The sequence below is a fragment of the Lagopus muta genome, chromosome 5 (genome assembly GCF_023343835.1).
Source record: "Lagopus muta isolate bLagMut1 chromosome 5, bLagMut1 primary, whole genome shotgun sequence".
NCBI lineage: Eukaryota > Metazoa > Chordata > Aves > Galliformes > Phasianidae > Lagopus > Lagopus muta.
In genome coordinates, this window is record NC_064437.1 from 42,428,831 (window position 1) to 42,452,682 (window position 23,852).

Here is a 23,852-nt window from a genome sequence, read left to right on the forward strand (position 1 = left end):
CCCAGCATGCGAGTGCAATTTTAACTCTTCACATGCCTGATTTGGTATGCAAATTCAATTTTCTATATAACATACAAGACTTAAATACTAAAAAATACTTAATTATTAATACTTAATTATTAATACTGAATATTGATACTTAATTATTAATTAATGAATACTTAATTATTAATACTTAATATTAATACTTAATAAGTATTAATATTAATACTTAATACTAAAAAATACTAAAAATACTTAAATACTTAAATACTGATACATTGAAAAAAAAAAACCAGACTAGTTTTCACAAAAGTTGACACTGTTTCCTATGAGAATTCTTTCCAGTATATTTGCCCCCTTGTTTATGTTAATATTTAGTTCACATTTTGACTATTATCTTCACGCACATAAGATTCCAGAGATCTATTCTTTCCCTATTCTTGAAATTCTAGGATCTGAGTGAGTTATGCAATACTTTCAATAGTAAATTCAGTAAGCAGCTATTCATATGCTCAAGTAATTCCATTGTTTTCTAGGTCCTAAGGGAACAAATGTATTAAACCTGTGATTGGCTGCAAGTACAGATAGTTTTGGAGACCTTTCACAGTCATTTAACAAGCGAAGAGTAGCATCCACAGGTAAAATAAGTCCTGGAAGTTAACAGTGATAATTATTTGCAGCCTTCCTCAGCAGAAGACTGGAATAGGGTTAGTTGAGATCTACAGCTCTTAAACTTTACTAAATACATTGAACACATCATAATTGCCTGTTGCTCTGTATATAATACATTATATAGCTGAGTTTCAAATTCTAAAGCATATAAAATTCATGTGAATATTTAGCAAGAAAATTCTGTAGTAAGTTAGAATTATGAATGCAATGGGAGATTTATTTTTTAAGACTCCACAAAGAGGATTCATTAACACGTAACATTTATGCACAATAACTATGAACCCTGAAGTTCTTCTATTAAAAACATTGAGCAAAAGTATTGTACTGTTTGCATAGTATGTTATAGAAGCACCTAGATATGCTCCAGTACCATATGTACTACAAGGGCTGCTCCAAAGATAAGGCCTCCTATTTTATGATGTTGGCCCACAGTGTCAGAGACAAATCTTGGTGATATGGTAGTAGAGGCTGAACCTCCCCACCAATATTCCATTACATTTTGTTGCCATGTGACAGCAGAGGGGCAGTGTGATAGAATGGCTTCTGACATGGAAGTGCATATGAAGCAAAGCTGTGTTATCGAATTCCTCCATGCAGAAAAAAATGGCACCTATTGACATTCACTGTGCTTGCTGAATGTGGATGTGAGCACAGCAAGGGGGTGGGTGGTGCACTTCAGCAGTGGCAACAGTGAGAGTGGGTCACCTCTGCTGGTACATATTTTTCTGACCATGACATGGAGACTCTTGTTCATCTCTTGCATAAAATGCATAGCTAATGATGGTGACTATGCTGAAAAATAGTGTTTTGTAGCTGAGACTTTGTTCTATGAAGAAGTGTTATTGTGTTCTTTGTATCTGTTGTAGCTTCCATGGAAATAAATAGGAGGCATTACTTCCAGAGAAGCCTACACGCAAAGTGATTATATGACATCGCAAAAAGTGCAGAGAGCTGGGGAACTGTAATATGTCTTCTTCCCCCCACAAAGGAAGTGGAGGCACATTGTGATTCCATGACTGAAATCCACATTATCATATCCTCAGATGTTTTGTAATTGACAGATCAGATAAGTAACTATTTTTTGGCAGTTCTGTAGGCACCGTGCTTCAAACTGACGTAAAGAAAAGAGTATTATGCATCTTCAGCCCAAGGATGGTTCCAATAACCAGCTCAACTAGGCATTTTGTAACAGAAGAAAGGATTTGTCCAAAAGCATGGCTAATATTCTAAAAAATCTGCATAACCACATTTTGATTTAAATGTTTGCCAAGCTGGCTCCTTGGATTTTTAAATGTTGACTGGCATATCCATGACAATCACACCTATTGCTATAATCATCAGTGTGTGTGTTATTAGTAACACATAGTGCCAAATATTACCCTTGGATTATCATTGTGGGAATGAGATCAAAGTTGGTGATATATTGACAACACTGATTTTCCAAAGCTACCAGAAGACACATACTCATATACTAAAATGACAAACATAAAATTGATCTCCTGCCATTTCAAAATATACATGTAAAAAGTTCATCAACACAGCTTAATCAATATACTCTTAAATATTTGTTTCCCCAAAAAAGTAAGGCTTAGAGAATGAAAATGTTTGTAGTTGGATACTTGTTCAAGTCAAACAAAAATGAACATTATTTTTGTCTGTGCACTATACAAACTTGTGTCTTTTAATGCTCTATTCCTGGAGAACTGCACTTTATTCTGAACACCACCCTGACAGAAAGACACTGACTGCATGGAACCAAATCCTAGAAAAACATCATTAATGAAGAGGAAATATTGCCAGAAAAGATGATCAAAATAGCTAAATATGTCTCTTTCAGCTGGCGGAGGCACAGTCTGGAGAGGAGAAGGTGTTAGGTATGTGAGGTGTCTAAATGATTCTAAAATGTACCAGAACCTAAAAAGCAGAGGACTGTGATTATACTTAATAGAGATACAGGTATGCAGATGAAATAAAGAAAGGAGAAATATTGAATATACGCAGTAAGCTGTGAAAATATTTTCTAGGAAAATGACAGAATAGACTACTAGCAAGAGCACAGTATCTGGTGACCCTTGGAGGCAGACACATAGCCTAAGCAGTCTGGTCTTTCTAATTTTGTGTTTCTTTAGGAGGTCAGGCATCAGCAGCTCATCATCCCCTTTTTCCCATCTCAGCACACTGGCAGTGAGCAGGAAGGAGACAGTAAGCATACTGCCCTAGAGAAGGAGTGACAAAAAATTCTACTAATTTTATCAGATGACTGACTTTTGTAATTGTTTTATTATAAAGAACCTCAGTACAAAGCCACATCCTGCCTTGATTGTATTTTAAGAGCAGAACTGATGTGCATGCAAGAGAAGATTTCAGATTAGTGATAACAACAGGTGAACCCTGACTGCATCAAAGAATGAGCTTGTTTCTATGAATGCAGTGGTATAAATAACTGATTCTTCCAGTGATGGCAGCAGCTGTATAACAGCCTCCCAGGCAGAACATGATGTAACCCCAGGCCTTGTGACATGTCAAGCCCCCAGGAAAATCCTAGGCAAAATACACACTAACCTCCTCTGTTATGTTTGCAAGTTTATTTTTCATTCATGTCTTGCTCAGCTACAATTTTGTGTGTCATAAATCCTTAGTTTGGATATCTGTTACATCTAGCAGCTCCATAAAAGCTGAATAAAAGCTTTTAGTAGTAATGCTGTAATGAAGAGTCCCCCTTTAACCTGCCAGTTCTCATCATATCAATAATACCCAAATTATACCAGGGACAAGAAGTTTGAAAGAATTAATTTTGTTTCTGTATCCCCAAATCCTGTTCCTATATTGTGCATACTAATTAAAGATGTAGCTACAGCAATTGAATACCTCAGAAGTCTCAGAAGTTGAGATACCTCAGAAGTGCCTCACATCAGCAATATCATACACCAGCAAAATGGCTTACGGGCAGCAAGCAAAATAAGAGCAGCTATATTAGAACTCATTTCCTAAACACACAGCCTCTGCATCAGTCCAGGTTTCATGCTGAATTTCAAATTTGAATTATTGCAAAGGTCAGGAAAAACAAAGAAATAATGCTGATCATTCATTAGATAGGTTCATTTTGTGCCATTTTGGCATTACTTCTGCTGAAGACTTCCATAGATAATCAAGTGTATCTTCATTCCCTACATAGCCTACACAAATATGAATAAAGCCAAAGTACTGAAGTGACTTTTCCAATGCTCTACAGAAGCAGAGGGCCAGGACACTCCATATGTCAAATCAGTCATAATGCTTTCATTTTACGACTGAGCATTTGGGGTATCCTTTACCATAATCATTTTATGTTTCCCAGCATTGTTGGCAGAACAATGTAAAATATGCGCGCTAGAAGTACTTGAGTAATGCTGCCTCCTAGTTTTACTGACTTAAAATCGAGTGTCAGAAAGCTCATATTTCAAAATACAACTCCAGCCCTCTCACTCCTGCATATCACTTGGGAGAAGGCAGTGCATCAAGCTATTGTTTTCTGTTCTTGCTTTTGTGCTCTGTTGAATCATCCTTATAAGCAGATACTTACAATGTTCTTCTAGGAAGGAGACCCACCTACCAGTGTCACGCTGACTTCATCATCCTGCTGCATTGTACATCTTTCAGCTGTGCAACACAAACCCAGGGGATGATGTAGGGAAGAAGAGTATTAAACAAACTGAACTTCTCCATTCCACTTCGAAGGAAATCTCTGCAAGCTGTTGTTTATAATCAGTCTAGTTCTAAGCTGGACATGTGGAGATTTTGTTTTGTTTTGTTGCTGACTCTGCAAACTGATACTTGGAGAGAACTGTCTGGGGAAAGCAGAATCCTTTATTATGGCCATCACTGCCAAGTGATTTGGCAGATTCCTCCATGAGATGCACAGTCCAATAGGTTATGTGTGAGAGCTCAGCTGGCCAGTTACTAACAGAAAAGCTCAACTTTAAAAGTTTTAAAATCTTATTATAGCCAATTTGTGGTTTTGGCTGAAGAATGGAGGAAGATGAAAAGTAGAGGTAGTTGGGTGTCAGTAAAAGATGGAACATTGAAGTAATTTTCACTGCTGTGCCACAAAGAAAAAATTGCTGGGTTTATACATAGGTTAAATCTCATTGAGGCAAGCTCATGCACCAACTTTCAGGTACGTGCTTAGATAAAGCTGCAAAGATGCTATCATTTGTTGTAGCCTTTTGTCTGGAAGATTGAGGTAATGCATCTCTATCTAATGAGCCCAAGGACAAGACCCTTCCATTTTTCTGACTGCTGTGGAGAGAGGGCCTCGGAAGGGCTTTTGCAAGATCTATTGTGCCTTTCACCAGAAACTGTCACGTCTGTTTTGTTTGAACCTGAAGGGTGAAGCGAGTTGGAGAGTTACTTTCACTGCTTTCAGTGATTCCAAATGGCATTTCTTGATAATGAGCTTGTTTGTTTGAGAAAACAACTTCCCTGTCAGGCATAGTCTGGGAAACTGAGGATATGAGAAAGAAAATAAAATCTGTTAGGGTGAAGTATAAACATCCATAAAACTGAGTAGCGAAACACCTACAGAGAAAGTTGTAGTTTGCCAGCAAACTAATTAAAGTCTCTGAATAAGGAGGAAGGTGTGACAGCTGAGAAGTAAAAATAAATCAGAAGTTTAGTTAAGCAAGTATAACAGGAAATTACCTCTGGAGTTCCCTCTCCTGCCTTCTTTTCCTGGTTCTGCTTCCCACTAACTGAGCAAATCAGAGAAATGACTTCTAATCTGGCAAGCCTCCAGTGCTGGAGGTTTGCTATACACATAGAGGACATCACAGACAAGCACCTCCAGTGCCCTGCAATGAGTCTGGGAGGGCACAGCATCTCTGTTCTGTCTCTGCAGCCAGCTGCCTCAGCTGCAGAAACCTATGCTCCCCATCCTGCTCCAGGCAGCCATCTCAGAGATGCCCTGCCTGCAGGGAGTGGCTAGCTAACATATTGCCTGGGGAATCTGATGTTTTAACACTGTTTATGGTTGGCACAGCATACTGCAGTGGGAGTTTTATGTTCTAATACTGTTTATAAACATGTGTAGGACTTCTCAGACATGCTCTGTCTCCAAAGTCTACGCTATTGCTTTTGGAAATAACATGCTCAGTGACCTGTACTTTTTCTGAAAGGACTGCTGCTTAGTAGGGGTAACGAAGCTGCCTTTCCAGCTATGACCAGAGGAAGAGTTTAAGTACTGTGTCGCTGAAACTGAGAATTGGAAATAACTCTCTTCCACTCTTCAGTAGCATAGCCTCAGTCAAAACTACAAACAAAGCAATCCATGACACCTCAGGAGGAGGGGAAACATCTCACAATCATGGGAGCTCTTTGTACACAGGGCTCCTATTCAGTTCCATGAGAATTTGTAAATGAAGAGAGCATGTGGCTCCTTCTTACACTGACTTGAGCTGTGCAGCAAATTCCTCAGAGGCAGTGCCAAATTAAGTGTCCTGAATAAGGACGGCTCCATAAATTGACATTTTCCTGCCCTACATTCAATTGCAATCTCCATCTTTATCAAGGAACACCATGGATTGGAGGATTAAACCCTGGGTGTCTGCCAGCACTCATTTAGGCATGAAAGTCCAAATGTTTCCCATTATACTGAGCACTTTTTTGTGCAGTGTAAATGTATGTCTTAGCATCAGCTTCATCTTCACCATGAGCCAGAACACTTACAGTGGCACATCAGGTCATGAAAAACTATTAGAAGCGTTTGTTGTTTGTGCTACCACATCCGATTTTTTGAAGAGTAATTATACTGAGGAATAAGCACCAAAAAAAAAAAAAAAAAATGTTGTTCACTGACACTGAAAAATAAAAATAGGGCCAGCATGCCAGAGAAGGTTTTGGGTGCCCCCTGCTTGTCTCCCATCGGCCGGGGTGCAGGATTCAGTGCTTGATGCTCTGTTCCCACGCGCGACACCGGAGGTAGTGCAGTGAACACCAGCAGCCATGGGAGCTGGAGTCCCAGCGTGCCTGCCAAGCTCAGGTCTTCTGCCAACCACCTGCTTTTCCAACCAGTGTTTTCACATAGAAAGCAATTTGGACCTACACACTGAGAAATCGTACAAGCTCCCAAAACAAAACAACCCCTTTCTCAGCACGATGGGCCATTTAACTTTTGTAAACTTAATCTGGGAACTTAAAAAAAAAAAAGCCTCAGCAGCATGACATATGAACAAATAACAAAGCATCCTTTGATAGGTGATCGTACCATCCTGCCATAGCACAGGGGAAGTCTCTCCCTCTAGACAACAATAAACAAAATAGAGTGAATATGCGGGCAGCATTTCAACATCTGCTAGAGTCTCTGGGAAAGGAGCTTCATGCATACAGCTCTTCCCAGGACAGCTGTATGCAATACTCATTGTCACCTTGCAGTATTAGCGTTATTATGTATATCGCCATATTTCTGCTGCGAAAGAAAAGCTATTTACATAAGGTCATTGCCAACTCTAATAGCTTCCCTGGGTAAGCAGGCTTTCTTTAGGCAATATTTAATATTTCTACATCACGGCAGTTCATTACATTTGGGAATCCTTTACTGTTTCCTTCAAAACAGAAGATCAGTGAAACACTGTTTACAGTGAGCAGAAATCCTAATGAAGTTCATGAAATTAATGATTTCCTTTGATCAAAATCTTATCTTTCCTTCATACTTAACCTCAGTTTGAGTGTCACATATAGCAATGTGTACCCCCATACTAGCGTATCACCTGCATTTCAATATTTAAGGCTATGTAATTCTTACTTGCAAAGCTTCCTTACTGAAAGCTTCCCTTGGAGAAGATAAGGACCTAGCCACAAAAGTCTACTGAGCTACTTCTCCAGGTGCTATGTATAATCATAACAATACTTATTCAATATATTATTTGGTTATAATGAAATTCATAATAAAAATATTAATTGCAAACATGCACAAAAATTTCTAAATGCTGAGTTCAGTGCCAGAAGCATTGCAAGCATTCTTGAATTTTTCTATACTTCTCAGAAGTACCTCTTTGAACTTAAACTTGAGCTTCAACATACAAACTATTCATTAAGATATGACCTTCATGCTGCCTGTCTCCAGTATCTTGTTCTCATAGTTTCCTGTACAAAGACATTGTTTTACTGCTCTTTTATTAAAATGCATTGATCACTCATTGCTACTCATTTTTTTGCTTTCTTTAGGCTCGTCCCAAGGGAGAAGGCCTGACCCCATACCAGGGCAAGAAACGCTGCTTCGGTGAATATAAGTGCCCCAAATGCAAGAGAAAATGGATGAGCGGAAACTCCTGGGCTAACATGGGACAAGAGTGCATCAAGTGCCACATTAACGTTTATCCTCACAAACAGGTAGGAGAACCAACATGGTGGCATACAGTCTTGGAACTTGGAATTTTCTTGAATTTGTGAAGCTTGGCTGTGACCTAAACAGGACTTGGCATGGACTACAGCATGCCACAAAATAAAATCAAAATAATAATAAAAAAAGAAAACACAACCTTTCACAAATGAGCTGCTGTTCTCAGAGTCCTGGGGAAGTGAACTACTTCCAATTTCACAAAATTTGAATACCCTTTCAGTAAAAATACCTCCAAAACAAAGCCTTTACTTATCTTTATTATAAAAACAGACTTTGGGACCATATAATCTGAGATGGAGCCATTAGATAATAGAGAAAACAAGTTCAGCAGTAGCAATGGGCGTCTTGATACTTCTGACTCTCTTCATATTTACACCAATTAACTGCTTTATTGCACAAGTGTCAGTGAAGTTATTTCCGAAGTATAATTTTTTTGTTCATCCATTTAAATAAGACTGGACTTGGGTAAGGAGATACGTATTTGTACATATGTAGTACTAGCAATAAAATAGAAGGAATATTAAGAGGACCCCTACTTACTAAATAACTTAAACAGTAAAGCAAGACAGCCTGTGTAAAGAGGCGTTTCTTGTTTTCCATAGTACTTGGTGGTGCCCAGGCTAAGAACTTCAAGAGAAAGTCTCTCAATAAGCTGACACAGTCAAGTGTAAATAGTAGCTCTAATAAGAAATCCATATCTGCAATGCTGCTAGCCACAGCCTTCATTCCTGCCCCCTGTGGAGTGCAGTTGCATCTCCTGCACTTCCAGCCCCTGTATTTGCAATTTACAATGGGAAGACTGACTCAGTTCTTGTTTGTATCCTGTCAAAAGTGGTTGCAAACCATCATCTAATACAACGGTAGTTAATGAGAGACAGATCAATTGCTCAGAACAACTAACCTCATACTCCTCATTTTGCTGACAAACCAGGCTACAGACTGATTTTGTTGAAGTTGGATTTTCATGCAGAAAGTAATTTTTAGCAGCTCCACCAAATAAATAAATAAATAAATAAATAAATAAATAAATAAATTAGCCAATATATACTAGAAAGTATATAGAGCTCCTCCCCTACGAGGAAAGGCTGAGCAAACTGGGTCTTTGAGAAAAGAAGACTGAGAGGTGATCTTATTAATGTTTATAAATGTTTATAAGTGTGAGAGTCAAACAGACATGGCCAACTTCTTTACCACGGTCTGTGGGGACAGGACAAGGGGAAATGACCATAAACTGGAGCATAGGAAGGTCTGCACCCACATGTGAAGGAACTTCTTCACAGTAAGCACTGGAACAAGGCTGCTCAGGAGGGTTGTGGATTCTACTTCTCTGGAGATATTCAAGACCTTCCTGGACGCCTCCCTTCGCAACCTGCACTAGGAGGCCTGCTTTGCAGGGGAGTTGGACTTGATGATCTTTGGAGGTCCCTTCCAATCCCTACAATTCTGTAATTCTGTGAAAGCTTGCTTAGCGTAACCAGAAAGATACAATTGCAGGCTCGCTTCTAGGGAATGATTTTACAACTTCAACTGCTATTGGAGCAACACCTAGGATTTAATGTTGCCAATTTCAGCACAGTCAAAAGGGAGACATCTGTGAGTGCATCTGTCTTAAGCCACACAGCACTTTTCTTCAAGATGGCTTATACTGAGCAAATGCAAGAAGCATTACAGAAAAATTTAAGTGTGATTTTGCAATATTGCTGTAAATTGTTATGGATGAATAAGTAGGAATTACTTTAAGAGTTTGGGTGGTGTAATTTGCTTCAGATGCAGTTTATCCTAGCTGAATCTCAGCAATAAATAGAGCTCTGCACGGGTCAGGTTGTCTGTTGCCCACTCATAACCCGTGCTCAAATCACAGATGGATTATTTGGGAGTATTTGCAATAGGTGAAAAGGAACACTTCATACCATTTCATGTGATTTTGGGGAGAGGAAGCATGTTAATAAAAAAGAATCCTAAGTAATATTGTGATTTTATTTTGCTGAAAAGATAGAAGTACTGAAATTCATTGCAACAAGCAGCAATGGAGATAGAAACAAGTTTATTAGCACTATCCCAACCAGGAAAACGTAATCTACTCTATTTCTTCCTTTTATACACATGTATATTCATCTAATTCTAAGGTTAAGTTTTGGCTAAGGTTATTCTGCATTCCCATATTCAGCTAAAATATCGATTTATACTACGTAGCACCTTGAAGAAATGTAAATTAGAGTTTTTGAAATCTGACATGTTTATGGCAGAGGGCTTGCTTTAGACTTGACCCACTTAATTCACTCGAGATGATAGTTTTTTGTGGGGTTATTTGTTCATTTAAATAACACTGAACTACTTCCACTGCAGAATGAACTAATAGCCAAGTCAGTGAATGTCACTGTTTCTGCTGGACAGTTCAGATGATGTAACCTAACCCTAATCCCCCTCCATCTCTAGGTTAGCACCACTCTGATTCCAAATCTGAAAACAAGAGGTTATCTTTAGAAACCTAAATTAACTGATGAGACACTAGTTCAAAGCTTCAGAAGTCTCTGTTTCCTTGTTCCTGCTTAGACAGCTTGCTTAGACAACTGCACCAAAATCCAGGCTGAGCATTTATTACACATAAAGAAGGAGAGTCTTGATGGTGAGAGGAATTACAAGAACACTGATTTACAACACAAAGTTATAAATATGTACTTTGTTTGTTCTTCTAAATGACCTCCATTATTTTTGTCAGTGTTCAGAGAGTCACAAGAACTTGCTCTGGAAGCATCCCATCCACAAAATACATTACATACTGGGGAATAAAAATGTTGTGTAGTAAAGGAGGAGAGCTGCCCCTCTTGGCAGGGCTAGAGGAGTCTGTGAACTGCATAGCACAGACATCAAAGACTGTGTGGAAGGGCTGGAGTACACAGTGCTTCTTCCTTAGAATCATGTATATGAACAATCACAGCATGTGCAATGCAGGTTTACACAGCTGAACTCCATCACTGTGTTTCCTCATCATCCCCTTAGACCATAATCTGGGATGTGAAAAGGCTTTACTCTTCTTACCAATCCATGTATCCATGTCTCAGTAGTAGTTGGTGCTAGGTGAGACCTTCAAGTCTGGACTATGCATTTCAGCTAAGGTTCCAGACGCAAAGAACCTGCAGCCAGTCAATACTGCTTTTTCCCCCAAAATGCAAACTTACAACCTCAAGTTGAAAGATTTCTCATTCTGTTGTTTCTGATCTTGCCTTACCTCTGTCTGATTCTATATCTCAGTTTCACTACTGCTGTTCTTTCTATTCTTTTTCATTCTTCCAGTGCCTTGTATTTCTAATTAAACATACCAGTTATAGCCAGACAGTAAAGAAAACACCAGTTCATGCACGGAGCTAGCAGCAAAGGATCCAGCCCTAAGCATCCAGCCCCACACCAGACTTTAAACATATCTTAATACACGTCTATGGGTTGCTGTTCTGCAGCTTTTTAGAAATGCGCTGTACTCAGTCAGCAATGCTTTTATGGTAATGCTATGTATGTTATAAAAGCATAGTGATTGATTGTTCTAATTAAAAAGTCCAGTGTTTTGAGTTTGAAGGTTAAAACATTGACACATACTGTGGATGTAAGATTTAGTTGTATTATAATAAACTATTAGAACTACCTACACTCCTTTATCATTTTCTGTATACATTTCTTGCTTTTCCTTCATTTTCATTATTCTGTTGACATATACCAAAGGAGAGTTCTCTTTCATGAACAGAGTTCCTATGCATTTCTAAACAAACATTTTTTTCCCCTCTCAGTGCATCAGTGGAAGTTCTTAGTTAATTCTGTGCTCCTAATGACTTCGTTATAATGGTTTAGACAGTACTTCCACTCGTCTGGATCTTCCAATGAACATCTTTTTCAGCCTAATATAATAAAGACACTGTCTCTCTCTAGAAGCTGTTTTTACACTCAGTACCTGTACAGATAAAACTCCATTCAAGAAATAAATTGATACTGCTGTTTTGTAATGTTTTTTCTTTCTTTGCAGTTATCATGCTACATGATATTAGTATATATATATATTTAATTTAAATTAACAAAACCCAGATGAACTGGCCAGTCAGAAATTCAACCTCAATTCTACTTCAAACAGTTTTACTTCTAGCAGATTAAATTATTTCTTGTCCAAAACAATTTGGTCAATACACCCCCTCTGCAATATATTTTAACTCAGCATCCTTTTCTTACTCCTTACCCTACCATTTGGTAAACAATTAGGTCACAATACTATCTTTACATTATTAGAAGAGGGTCATTTTGTTGACAGATGCTAATCATTGTTATTTCCTCAACATTAACTAACTTTATGCTGAGTTACAAGAGCCTTCAGAATTACAAAAATTACCTAACTGCAAACAGTCCAGACCACTTCTAAAAATACAGTCATCACATTTCCCTGGTGAGGGCATATTACAGCATCTCCATTTCCATACAGTGTATACTGCATGAAAGATTTGTCACAATGATTCTGTCATAAGAACTTTTATCAGGTCAGATCAACATCCTCCATTTCACACACCATCCTAGGCAGTAGAGAGTGCCCACAGGAAGGTATGGATTTAGGATAAGACACAGTAACCATCTTCAAGGATACTTCCTCATCCTCCAGTATTGCCTCTAAGTTCACCTGCTCTTGGTTCCTGGAGCCTTTTTCCTGGAGTGAAAAGATTCTGTGCCAATTCCCCACAAGAAAAGTCTCTTCAGCTCTGTTCTTTTATTCCACATACCCTATCTGTGAGAATGAGCTTTTAATCTCCCTGCCGCAGGAAAAGTCTTCTCAGCAATTTTACAGTTGTGTATATACTTCAGAGTGCTCTACAAACACGGTTCTAAATCTCTGTGTTTGAGAGGGATGGCACAGCATGCGTAACAAGTAGTAACACAAGTGTCTGCTGCCTTGATACCAACTAATTCAGAGTGGAAAAATCAGGTGGCTTTCACACCTGAGCTGCAAAACTGCTACAGCTGTTCCAAAAAAACTGCATGCATTTTTGTCTTCATGACTAAGTTCCTGGTGGAAATACTTACAGGAATTCCCAAGACCTTGAGGCCTGTTGAGTTCAAGTGTTGCTGAGAAACAGGAGAGCAAAGAACTGCCCAGAACAAGTTACTGGATTGCTCTTTCAAAAGAGGTTTCCTGCCTAGTCACATTATCTACCCTAAACAAAACAAAATAACAATAACAAAAAAAAAAAAAAAAAAAAAAAAGCCTCAGATGAAACTTAATTCTACCTCTTATTATTTCCTGAAATTTGGATTCCATATAGTTGTCTGTACTCTTCCTTATACTGCTCCAGTGTGGAGCCAGTCATTTTAGCCTTTCACCAGTGTTCTTGGCATTGTAACAGCCCAGACGCCAAGCTCTGAATTTTCATTTTCTTCCCCTGACTGCTCTAGCGGCAGCATCTGTGCCTGCTTCCTGGCTGGCCTCTTATCAAGGCTTCTCCTCTGACTTCGTGGCTGACTCCAGGGCTGTTTGTGATGACAGCTGTTGCACTGGTGTAGAACCAGCCATCTGGTGACTGACTTGTCCTCTTGGACATGACTTACTTCCAGCTGTCAGGAATTTATCGCTAGACTGAAAATAATTTGGTATGTAAATACATTCTTCATGTTATCCAAGCTATTACTTCCACAGGCAGTGCAGTGATTCCATCATAATTCCCCTGTCCAGGTGCAGTTTCTCTTCCCTCAGCTTGGGGAGGATTGGCTCTGATTACTCTAAAGCCCAACACACTAGTGAGCAGATTGAGGCCTGCAAGTATTCTCTCTCCTATTTGGATTTAATTCCTCCCCAGCAGCTGGAGGGGAATCATTGCATTTCCACCTCTGTGTGCCTTAGCAGTTGGAAAACAGGTCATCCCAGACTGCTGCTTCTCTGAACCCAAGAGAGATTTCTGCTGTTCATTTCAGGTGGCTCTCTTTCATTCCTAGCTGGCCTGTTCCAGAGGCATGCCGCTAACAGAGGCTGCCTGCTCTCACATCTTCATGCCATGGATCTGCAGCCTTCTCATTGCAGTCTTTTTGTTTCACAGCCACAACTGAAGTCCTTGTTCATGCCATACAGGCAGGAGAGCAAAGCTCTGCCACTCAAGAACACATTACATTTAACCCTTTCATATCCATAATCTTTTATTGTACTAACAATGTACAAATTCTTGAGAGTGTCTGTGCCTTGAGAGAAGCATAGAAGCTAATGCACCTGAAGATTGTTGCCCTTTATCAGTATCCTGCCACCTCTAGCTGTAGAATCAATTTTTACGCACAGATCTAATGTCATCTATTCATCTCATTTGCTCCATTAAGGCCTGATGTAATGAGTCCAGAAATATACTTGTTTTCTTGCATTTAAATTTTGATATGGTTTATCTACCAGAGGTAGAATCAAATTGTTCCACTCTAAAGGGGAGGAAAAAAAAATAAAAATTCAAACTTCTAAATAGAAATATAAGCACCCATTTTGCTTCCACTAAGAATAATTTCTCTAAAGGGTGTCCTTGTAACATTTCCACTAACATCTAAGACATTACATATATATGAGTCACTTTGAGTATGTTTTGTTCTTTATTTTGAAAAAAGGATTTATGGAATACAGAGTTTAATCAGTACATGTAGACTGGGGAAGCAATACTTCACAGTCTTAAGTTAGTTTGCAGGACAGGAATTGCTAATTTAAATTTAGTTCAGTTTTATTCACCTTGGGCAATGGCTTTAGTCACTGCTGTCAAATGCCTTCCTGGCGGAGCTGCATAAGGTCATTTCCAGCCATCAACTACCAAAGAATGCTAAAGAAAAAGATGCAAAAACTCAAGACGTTGAAAAATGCCCTTCCCCATAGTATTTACAGAAAGTAGACCATCAAATCCTGTTTACTTGCATTACGAAAAAAAAAGAAAACCAAAACATTAAACTCTCCCTTTTACAGAAGAAAGAATACCTTTCCCAGAGAAATATAGCAGGACTTTCTGCTCTTTTACAGGCTGCATTTCTCCTCTTTCTAAGGAAAGGCACTGTTCCTTCAGCCAAGCAGCCAGTCCTCTTTCCCAGGCCTGCTCTGAGTGTACTGAGCCTTCCTGCTGTTGGGCTCCTGGCAGCACAGGGCTGGAGGATTAGAGAGCCTCCTCAGCTGAGTGGATCTTCTGCAGCATTCAGACAACTCCCCAAATTACCCATAGTGTGCAGCCACACAACTGTTCAGCACTCTCCACCTTCTGCTTTCACCCTCCAAAGCTGGTGAGAGTGCTCCTGAGTCAGCCTCAGCTGCCTGTACAAACGAAATCTCACTTCATCACCTGCAAACCTTTAGCTATCTAATATCCTTTTTAGCATAGCATTAAAGTTGCAAGTCTGCAAGATTACTGCCTCAAAGGCCTCCACACGATTAGAACATCAGCAGTAAGAACGGGAGGAAAACAGCTGTTTCTCAGGGCTCTTGCAGGGATTTTTGGCTTGCAGGAAACCCACAGAGATAAACTGGGGCTTCATTTTAGGCACAAACTGTGCAAGCCCACCACCATTTTGAGGCTTCAGCCCTCAGCAAAAGCAGTGTTTGGGCTCAGCTCAGCTCCTTTCAGCCAGCCCTTGGAAACCCAGCTTCCTGCCTTGTAACCCCTCTCTCCCCAGCCTCTGTGTCGTAACACAGAGGTAACAATAACATCTCTGAAATCGAAGTGTTTCGTGGGCCAAAAAGCTGAGCTCAATCAACGCAGGGGGAAAGCAAACCACGGAGAGCTATTGTTTCTGAAAACAGTCCAAAAAACTCTTGGCACTTCAAGACACTCCCAATGTCCTTTGCACTATTTCCAGGAAAAATGATTCCCAAGGCCATGTGTATTAAAAAAATCTGGCTTATATCAATAAACATGATAACTGCTGTATTTTTTTCTCTTTAATCAGAACACAGCTAACATGTAGAAGCAATCAGAGCTGAGTCAAATAGACTGTTTTAAGTGCAACATTTCAAAGCTCTAAAATTCTCCATTGTGGAGAATAAATTAAATCTTGGAGCTCCTAAACCTGGACATCATCTTTGAGGAAGATTTATGTAATGCAAACTGTTGAAGAAAATTTATGGGCAGATGTTGGTGGAATAGGCTGTGGAACAGGCATAAAGGCAGTTTTTCTGACCCAATAAGTTTATTCAGCTTGTCTCTGCTGTGGCAGAAGCCCAGAATGCACCAGCATTTGAGTTGCAGTCTCAATCGAGGTTGCCGATAGATCCAAAATCTTCCTTCCTCATACACAACCAATACAGGTTCAAGCACCCCCTCTCCAAGAAAGGAAAAACAGCCTGAAATTAAATTATAAACAAATTTAAGCTCAGAAGGTCACATAGCCTCTAGCCCGGGACAGAGAAAAATTTTGGCAACGTGCTGTGGGTAGGAATCCTGAACTGGTGACAAGACATTGGCAATCACTATTGAGTTGCTCCCATACATTCTTTCTACTAGCAATGCAACATAATGAACAAGTGTTGTACTTATAATCCAATACAACTGATTATAGCAAGAAGTTGCAGACTATTTTTTTAGGAAAAGAGTACATTTTGCCTGACTGTAACCACTGAACACTGGGAAAGTCTTCCATTCCATAGGGTGTGAGCAGATCTTACAGAGTAACACTAAGAGAAAAAAAAATAGGTTTCAGAAAGCTCAATACTTCTTATTCACTCACACTCAGATGGGTGGCTTTGACATGCAGAATTTAAAAATAAATAACCAGGAAACTTAGAAGACCAGGTGTACCAGGTTTTAAAGATGATGACAGGCCTGTAGTATTTAGGGAAGGTACAAAAGATAAATGGCCATAATTTTTTTTTTTTTCATCCTTTCTTTGTTACAAGAAAGATAAGCAGTAGTCTGCTATCCCTGTAGAACAGTGAGATGCTTATGGCTCATTTTGAGATTTCACATCACATCATTCACATTACTGTCTCTACCACAGTTCCACAGAACTTCCACAGTCTTCTTCTTAGTAAGGCATTGAGTATTTAAATCATTTTTCAGGTACATTCCAAGAAAGCTGAGAAATTATGTTACAGCATTTTGTTAGTATAAAACAAACTGTGCACATCAGTGTTATGTTCTACCTCACAGCTCTATCACTTCTGCTGATCAGATTTTCCAAACAGCAATATCCCTACTAAAATACTTAATATTTTCCAAGTGACTGCAAAATTTCTTACATGTCATAGAAAATTAAAGCACATGGATTATTAAACTCAAAGCAGCTTTGTTCCCTTTTTTAGTTAAATATACTGCCAGCCCTGTGATTCCACAAGTGTTCTTTAGCAATATATCCAAATTATCAGTCAGGTTCACAACAGAGATTGTTTTTCTGGTTCTTTGTTGTTGTTGTTGTTTTTGTTTTTACTAATAGCTTTGCAGCTCTTCTACTTAAAAAACAAACAAACAAACAAACATCAGCCTCATAAATATGGGATTGAGACCTCACTAACTTATGTGATATCTGTGCATAGGTAAAACAGTTTTCCTGTAGCAGCAGCTAATCGCAGTGTTGTTAACCCTTCTGGCATTCTGGGCAGTGGGATTCCCATGCTTGAAGTGCTAATGCTTTTGGGATGTCTCAGTTACTGGAGCCAAGGGAATAAATTGCTGTGTAACCACATAAACATACTCCCCATTCGGGCTTTCATTAGTTTACCTACAGCAAGGCAAACAGAACCTTTATGAAGAACAACATTCAAGATTGCGAGGCAACTTTATGCCACTGTAAAGCAAAGAGTTGAAAACATTTTGTCTGCTCAGACAGCAGGATTTTTGTAACTGTGAGGAGAAAGCCGGTTAAGCATGGAAGTATGCTCAGCACATGTAGTAGAGATTAACAGCAGTGACAAAGCCTTGAATCAACTCTTGTTCCCACCCTTCTCTGCAGAGACCCCTGGAAAAGCCGGATGGCCTGGATGTTTCAGACCAGAGCAAAGAACATCCCCAGCACCTGTGTGAGAAGTGCAAAGTTTTGGGCTACTACTGCCGCCGTGTGCAATAAACCTTCCAAGTGGCCTCTTCCCGTCCCCCTCATCCTTAAAGATCCTCTGACAGCACACGATCAAGAGCAACACAACACATCAAGATAAAAGCTAAAATAATCGCCAATATTGCCTATCTATAACCTAACAGTATGCCTTACCTTTAACGGAATGTAACATTTCTCCTGTGTATGCACACACATGCAACAGGTATTTACAGGACTATGGTGAATTTGTATACATACATATATATGTAAGCTTACATATATATATGTACACACGTATAAGCATTACTGATAGTGTTCACAACAGAACCACAGTTGCAGGTTCTGCTGATTGTTTACACAGACCCTATATCATGGTCAGGTGAAATGAAGTACTATTCTTTAGGCAAGATATAATATTCACAAGGACTATATGTGATAAATGGGTTTTGCAGAGGTGAAATAACTGTGGGGCCACTAATTAAAAGCACTCACCCACGACAGGAATATTATTCCTATTATATGACAAGACAAAAGGAGATTAAACAAGCCACAGCATAAAAGAAGGATAATAATTGTTTTCCCAGTTTTAGAAAGTCTGAGAGTTTTGTGTTGCTGCTTTCTTGGACTTTTCTATTTGTTAGTGTCACTCAGGCAGGGCTTAGGCAAAATAATTTTTTGCAATTTTGAGGCAAAAAAAAGTGAATAATTGTTTGAGGGTGTGGTTGTACAGAAAGGGAATGCCATAATGGGACCCATAGCATCGGGAAGGATTCCAAGAGGTTTTTGGAGGAGATAAAATTGGCTTGGTTGTGTGACTAACAGATCTTTCTCTTGTCATATAATTCTGCTACAAGAGGTTTTGCATGTGTATGCGCTATTCATTAGGCTGCAAGCACACTAAATTTACTGTGAATAAAGGGGGATAAGAATGCTTAAAATTGTCCTCCAAATCCATAATTGAACGATTAGCCAAACTTACTATTTATAATAGTTTTAAAGCCACTTTCTGGAAATATTTTTTATGTCCTGTTTTCTACTGTACAAATTTGTTACAATGTAAAACTTTTTAGCCATAAGGTGTTATGAGGTATGAAGAACACTCTTTATAATATTCCCACTTTCCTGTCTTCCTGAAACACCTATTTACCTTAGGAGAAATGTAGGAGTTATATTTGGTTGTCCCATTTCAGGTGGAACTTTGGGCAGGGTGATCCTGTTGCAAAGTAGTATCTCATCAGGGATGAGCTGAAAGTACCTCGAGACAGTATCCTGTTTATATGTCTGTATAAGAATACACGGGCATAAGGACAAAACAAGCAATTCACTGAGAAAACTTACAGGGATAATGGTTTGTGTGGTTTTAGGTTTGGGTTTGTTTTTTTTTTTTTTAAAAAGAAAAAAACATTTCTATTTTTGTGAGGTTTCCTTTAGAGATTGATTTGTGTGAATACTTAGTGGAAATATTTAAAATCCTACATAACTTGATGTGAATTAAATCTGTTTTGAGGATTAATTCCACAGTACTAATACAGAGAGGGTTTTGTGCCAAGTAATACCAAAACATAACCAATAAGTACAGTCAAGCTCTTGTAAAGCGAACTGAAAACTCAGTGAGCATTCCTGTAGGAAATGTGAAGGTCTTTAGAATTTGTTCTAAGGTGAAACTTCGACCATTTCTCTGCTTTGTTCTAAACAGGGCAGAATAGTTTCTGCTTATTCTGGTGGTAGGGTAATATACATATCTCACAAACTGCATTATTTATGTGTAGCCCAAGTGACACAGCCCACTGGTCAGTCTGATGAAAAAGCCTTGGGATTTGTTGATTCTGACCACGACTCCTGCATTAGCTCCCTGGCTGTGGGCAAGTCACGAGATCCTTCTTGGACTTCAGTTCCCCCAGCTGCAAAAGGGGGGTAATCGTACTTCAGTGCACCTACCTCACAGCAGTGTTGTGAGGCATACTCAGTATCTATTAGCGTTTTGACATCACTGGATGAAAAATGCTATGTAATTCTAAAATCTTAAAGAAAATTAATCACTTTGAAACTAGTTTTGCCAAGATGGTAATTCTATAAACTAGAGTAGCTGAAGAATAATATTATTGAATGTTAACACTAATAAGAGATCTCAGTTACGTCAGTCAAGATATACAGTTTCAGCTTTTTCAAATAGAAATGCATTCTTTTGCACAGATTCAGAAAAAAATACCTTAGAGAAAAACAAAGATACTAACTTGCCTATAAGAGAATAAAATACACAGGTGATTTTGAGGGTGGATTTTAAAGCTTGTTAATCTTGATAATTAGTTTCCAGCATGCATGCTTTTACTGAAAGAATAACACATTAAATCCAATTTTTTTTTTTTTTCCTGTTTGAGCGCTTAACAGAACATGAACAGAAATATCCTTGGTGTTTCATATCCAACTAAAGGACAAGTAGATGAACACCATCAGGTGAAAAATAAGAGAATTATTTTTCTCACTAATGTTGCTACCAAGCATTTTGTTTTTAAATAATTCCTGCTTTTTGATAACCACTAAATCAGTAGAATAGCACATCCCATGGTATAGCTACATCAACATAGAGCATACCAGCAGATACTGAACAAAGGCCAACTGCCAATGCCATTGTATGCAATCATTGCTATTCTCATGACAGTGTTCTCTTAAAAACTGTTTATCCAGATTCAGTGTTTCATGGTGGTGCTTTTAGGTTTTATTTTAAAATAAACTTCCTAAAAATATACGTGATCAACATACTTAACAACTCTCCATGTAGAGTAACAGTTCCTAAAAGTAGAGTTAAAAGAGTTCCATATTTATATCACATTTTTCCAGGTAGAAGACAAAGTATGTAAGAAATATTAAGCATATCTAAAATATCTAGGAGGAAAATCTATTTTCCCCTGCACTTATGCTGGGGAAGAACAGATTAAAAAAATGTGGGGAGAAGCTAGAAGCCAGACACTGCCCTACTTTGTCCTGCCGACTGCAGCCCCCTGGGGCTGGAAGCAGCGTGCTGATCTCACTGTCTCTGCTGGAGCTGAGAGGCAAGGGGTGGGACAGGAGAGCACTGGGAACCCAGACAGGTGTCCTTGTCCTTGTGTCTGCGGGGCTCAACTCAAACTTCCCCTAGAATGCAGGGCAACCCTGTTTTTCTTGTCCTGCTCAGGGCCTCTCTCTAGCAAGCTGGTGGCTGAGGAAGCATGAATGAGGTTCCTCCATCCCTTCTGCCAGGGTTTGCTCATAGGAGCATCTGCTCCATGCTTTTCTGTATGCTTGGTGTCTTGCTGGAAGAACACGCAGCTCTAAGAACCAGACAATATCTTGTAGTCATTGGCACAGAAAGAAAACTTCTTAATATCAATTTCACATCAAAAAAATAGAAAACAAATTGCCTATAAGATAATTTAATCTTTTTTTTTAATTAAAAAAAAAAAAAAAAAAGGTAATTTACCCATAGGCTAAACTCCTTCCAAACTGAAAAAATACAACCCTAGAAGTCATACTTTGAGTGGGAAGAGGACGAGTTTATTTACCACTTGTATTTTTAGGAATACTTTTTGATGTTCTCTTTAAATAGCTCTACATTTAGTCCATTAGCTAGTATTCCTCAAAGGGATTTTTAAGCAGCTATCAGAAACAAAGCTGTTCCAGTAAAGAAATTTAAATCAGTGCAGGTCTCCCTAAATAGAGTATTCTCAGGGACGTACCTGAAATAAATTTCTCTCTCTGCCTTTATCTGTCAAGCCCAGTTTTAAACCTCATCAAATGCTTGCTATTATCTGCCTACCTACAGATCCATAGGTCCATCCAGCATGCAGCAGTTTTTTTGGGGATGATTTTCTTACATTTTCCTCCTCCTTCAGACTTTTTTTGGTTCATTTGTTTCTTGAAAAATATATCTCATGTTATTTCTTTAGTTGGTCTGAACATTTCACATGAAGTTTTTCTTTGGCATTGGCCCTGCACTGGAGAAAATTATTGGGAATCCAAAATAAGTAGTACAGGCTTTAGCTGTTTTAACTTGATGCAGCTCCTTTGAAGTTGTTACAAATATTTCCTTTCATGACAATGGAAGAAATCCCTGTAGCTTAAAGGATGGCCCCCTTTTAGCCAGTTTCTATTGCTGCTATGGCTGGCATAAAATGATGCCACACAAGAAAAAATTGAGGCCTTCCTGTTGCCTCTTAATTTCAAATAAATACACAAGAGTATATATTATTTCTGAAAATAAGTGTATTTTAAATTCCCCATTATATGGGACACAATTTGTAAACTAAAAATGTGAATTTACAGCTGTCTGAAAGAAGCCTTTTATTAAGAAGTGCTCTCTATATTTTACCTTTTGTATAACGTGACATTTAGATTAAACATGGGTTGCATACCTGACAAGATCTAGCCATTATTTCCCAAATAAAACTACTTTTAAAATAGTAAGAAGCTTTTGGAAATGTCAGCATTCATAGATTAGTTCTCTATGTCCTGCAGTCAAATGGAATACCATTTTTTTCTCTAGTGTGGATGCTAAGAGTTATCCACTGAATAGATTGCAATGATTTCAAAAACACATGTTTATGATTTAAGTGAACTGACGTACATTTTCCATTTGCCTTTGCCAACGTTTCAAAATGTGATGGAACTATCCCCACACAAAATCATCCCCTAAGATATCACTCTGCTCCAGATCAGGCTTCATCACATCTTCCTATCCGCAAAACCACTGCTGTCCATTAACGTTGCTATTTTGCTGAAGTGCTCAGAGGGCTGGTCAAGATCTTAGACATAGGGATGATGGTTTGTGTTTCTAGGATGAATTTCAAAGGGACAATCGTGTGCAGTTACTAGCTATAGATGATTGATATAAATGTTTACCCTGTATGAAGTATTTTACAGTTTTACTTGCAGATGTGTATTTATCTTGAGTTATACTTGACATAGAGTTTCTTTCAATTTTTTTTTTTTAATACTATGTGTGTATTTTGGAAACCTTTCTAGATGTTAAAATTTTTGAATGGTTACAAATATTTCTTGTAATACTGAATCGTTATCTTATCTGGAAACTCTTTGCAGTAACTTTTTTGTATATATTTGAGGGCCTTTTTAGTAAAAGTATTGTTTGTTCTTTGGGAAAAAGTTTTTACAACTTGGAAGCTTTCAGAAGGGCCTTCCTCTCAACTAGGATACTAACAGAGGTAAAAGTCTTCTTAAGTATTTTGCAGAACTAGGGATGTATCCTCAAGAAAATATTTATGGAAGTAATTTACTTTTTTTTTTTTTTTTTTTTTTTTTTTTTTTTTTTTACAATGCTTTTGTCTGTATAAAGTATGCAACAGAACTACATTAAGAAGGAAATATTGTCTACATAAAATATTATATGAAAGTTGGTACATAATTCTGACAAAAAAAACTTGCAATTCTTTAAGCCATATTGTTTTTGTTATCCTTGGATGAAAATATCAGTATTAAGTAACCAATATATTATTCAAGTGCTTTGACTTATATGAAAATGCTTATACATTTTATTTATGTGTATTTGGGGAAGGATTGCTAGAAAAAGCTATCACTAGATGTATAGCAAGTGAGAGCAAATAACAGTATAGTGTCACTTTATGACCTTGTGAAAGACAGAAGATGCTGAAAGCACCACAGAGACTCAGCTTTCAGAGACTCTGAAGCACAAGCGTCGAGTTTCAAATGGTAGTTCTTGTCCTTTTTCATGGTGAGAGGGGAAAAGAGTTGATTGGGACGCTGTCTGACAACTCAACTTTCACAAATCTTTGCAGACTGTGAGCTCAGCTATGCAGTACTGGCTACAGCAATA

The 23,852-nt window shown here is 38.4% G+C and overlaps 1 protein-coding gene across 1 annotated transcript in view; it reads left to right on the forward strand.

Moving 5' to 3' along the window:
- ZCCHC24 (zinc finger CCHC-type containing 24) overlaps positions 1 to 23,331 on the forward strand; it is a 105,921-nt gene extending 82,590 nt beyond the window's left edge. Inside the window, exons 3-4 of the mRNA XM_048944090.1 lie at positions 7,855 to 8,019; positions 17,948 to 23,331. Coding sequence (XP_048800047.1) covers positions 7,855 to 8,019; positions 17,948 to 18,061 — 279 coding nt within the window. The 3' untranslated portion in view covers positions 18,062 to 23,331. The remainder of the gene's footprint in view (positions 1 to 7,854; positions 8,020 to 17,947) is intronic.
- Positions 23,332 to 23,852: the final 521 nt, after the last annotated feature.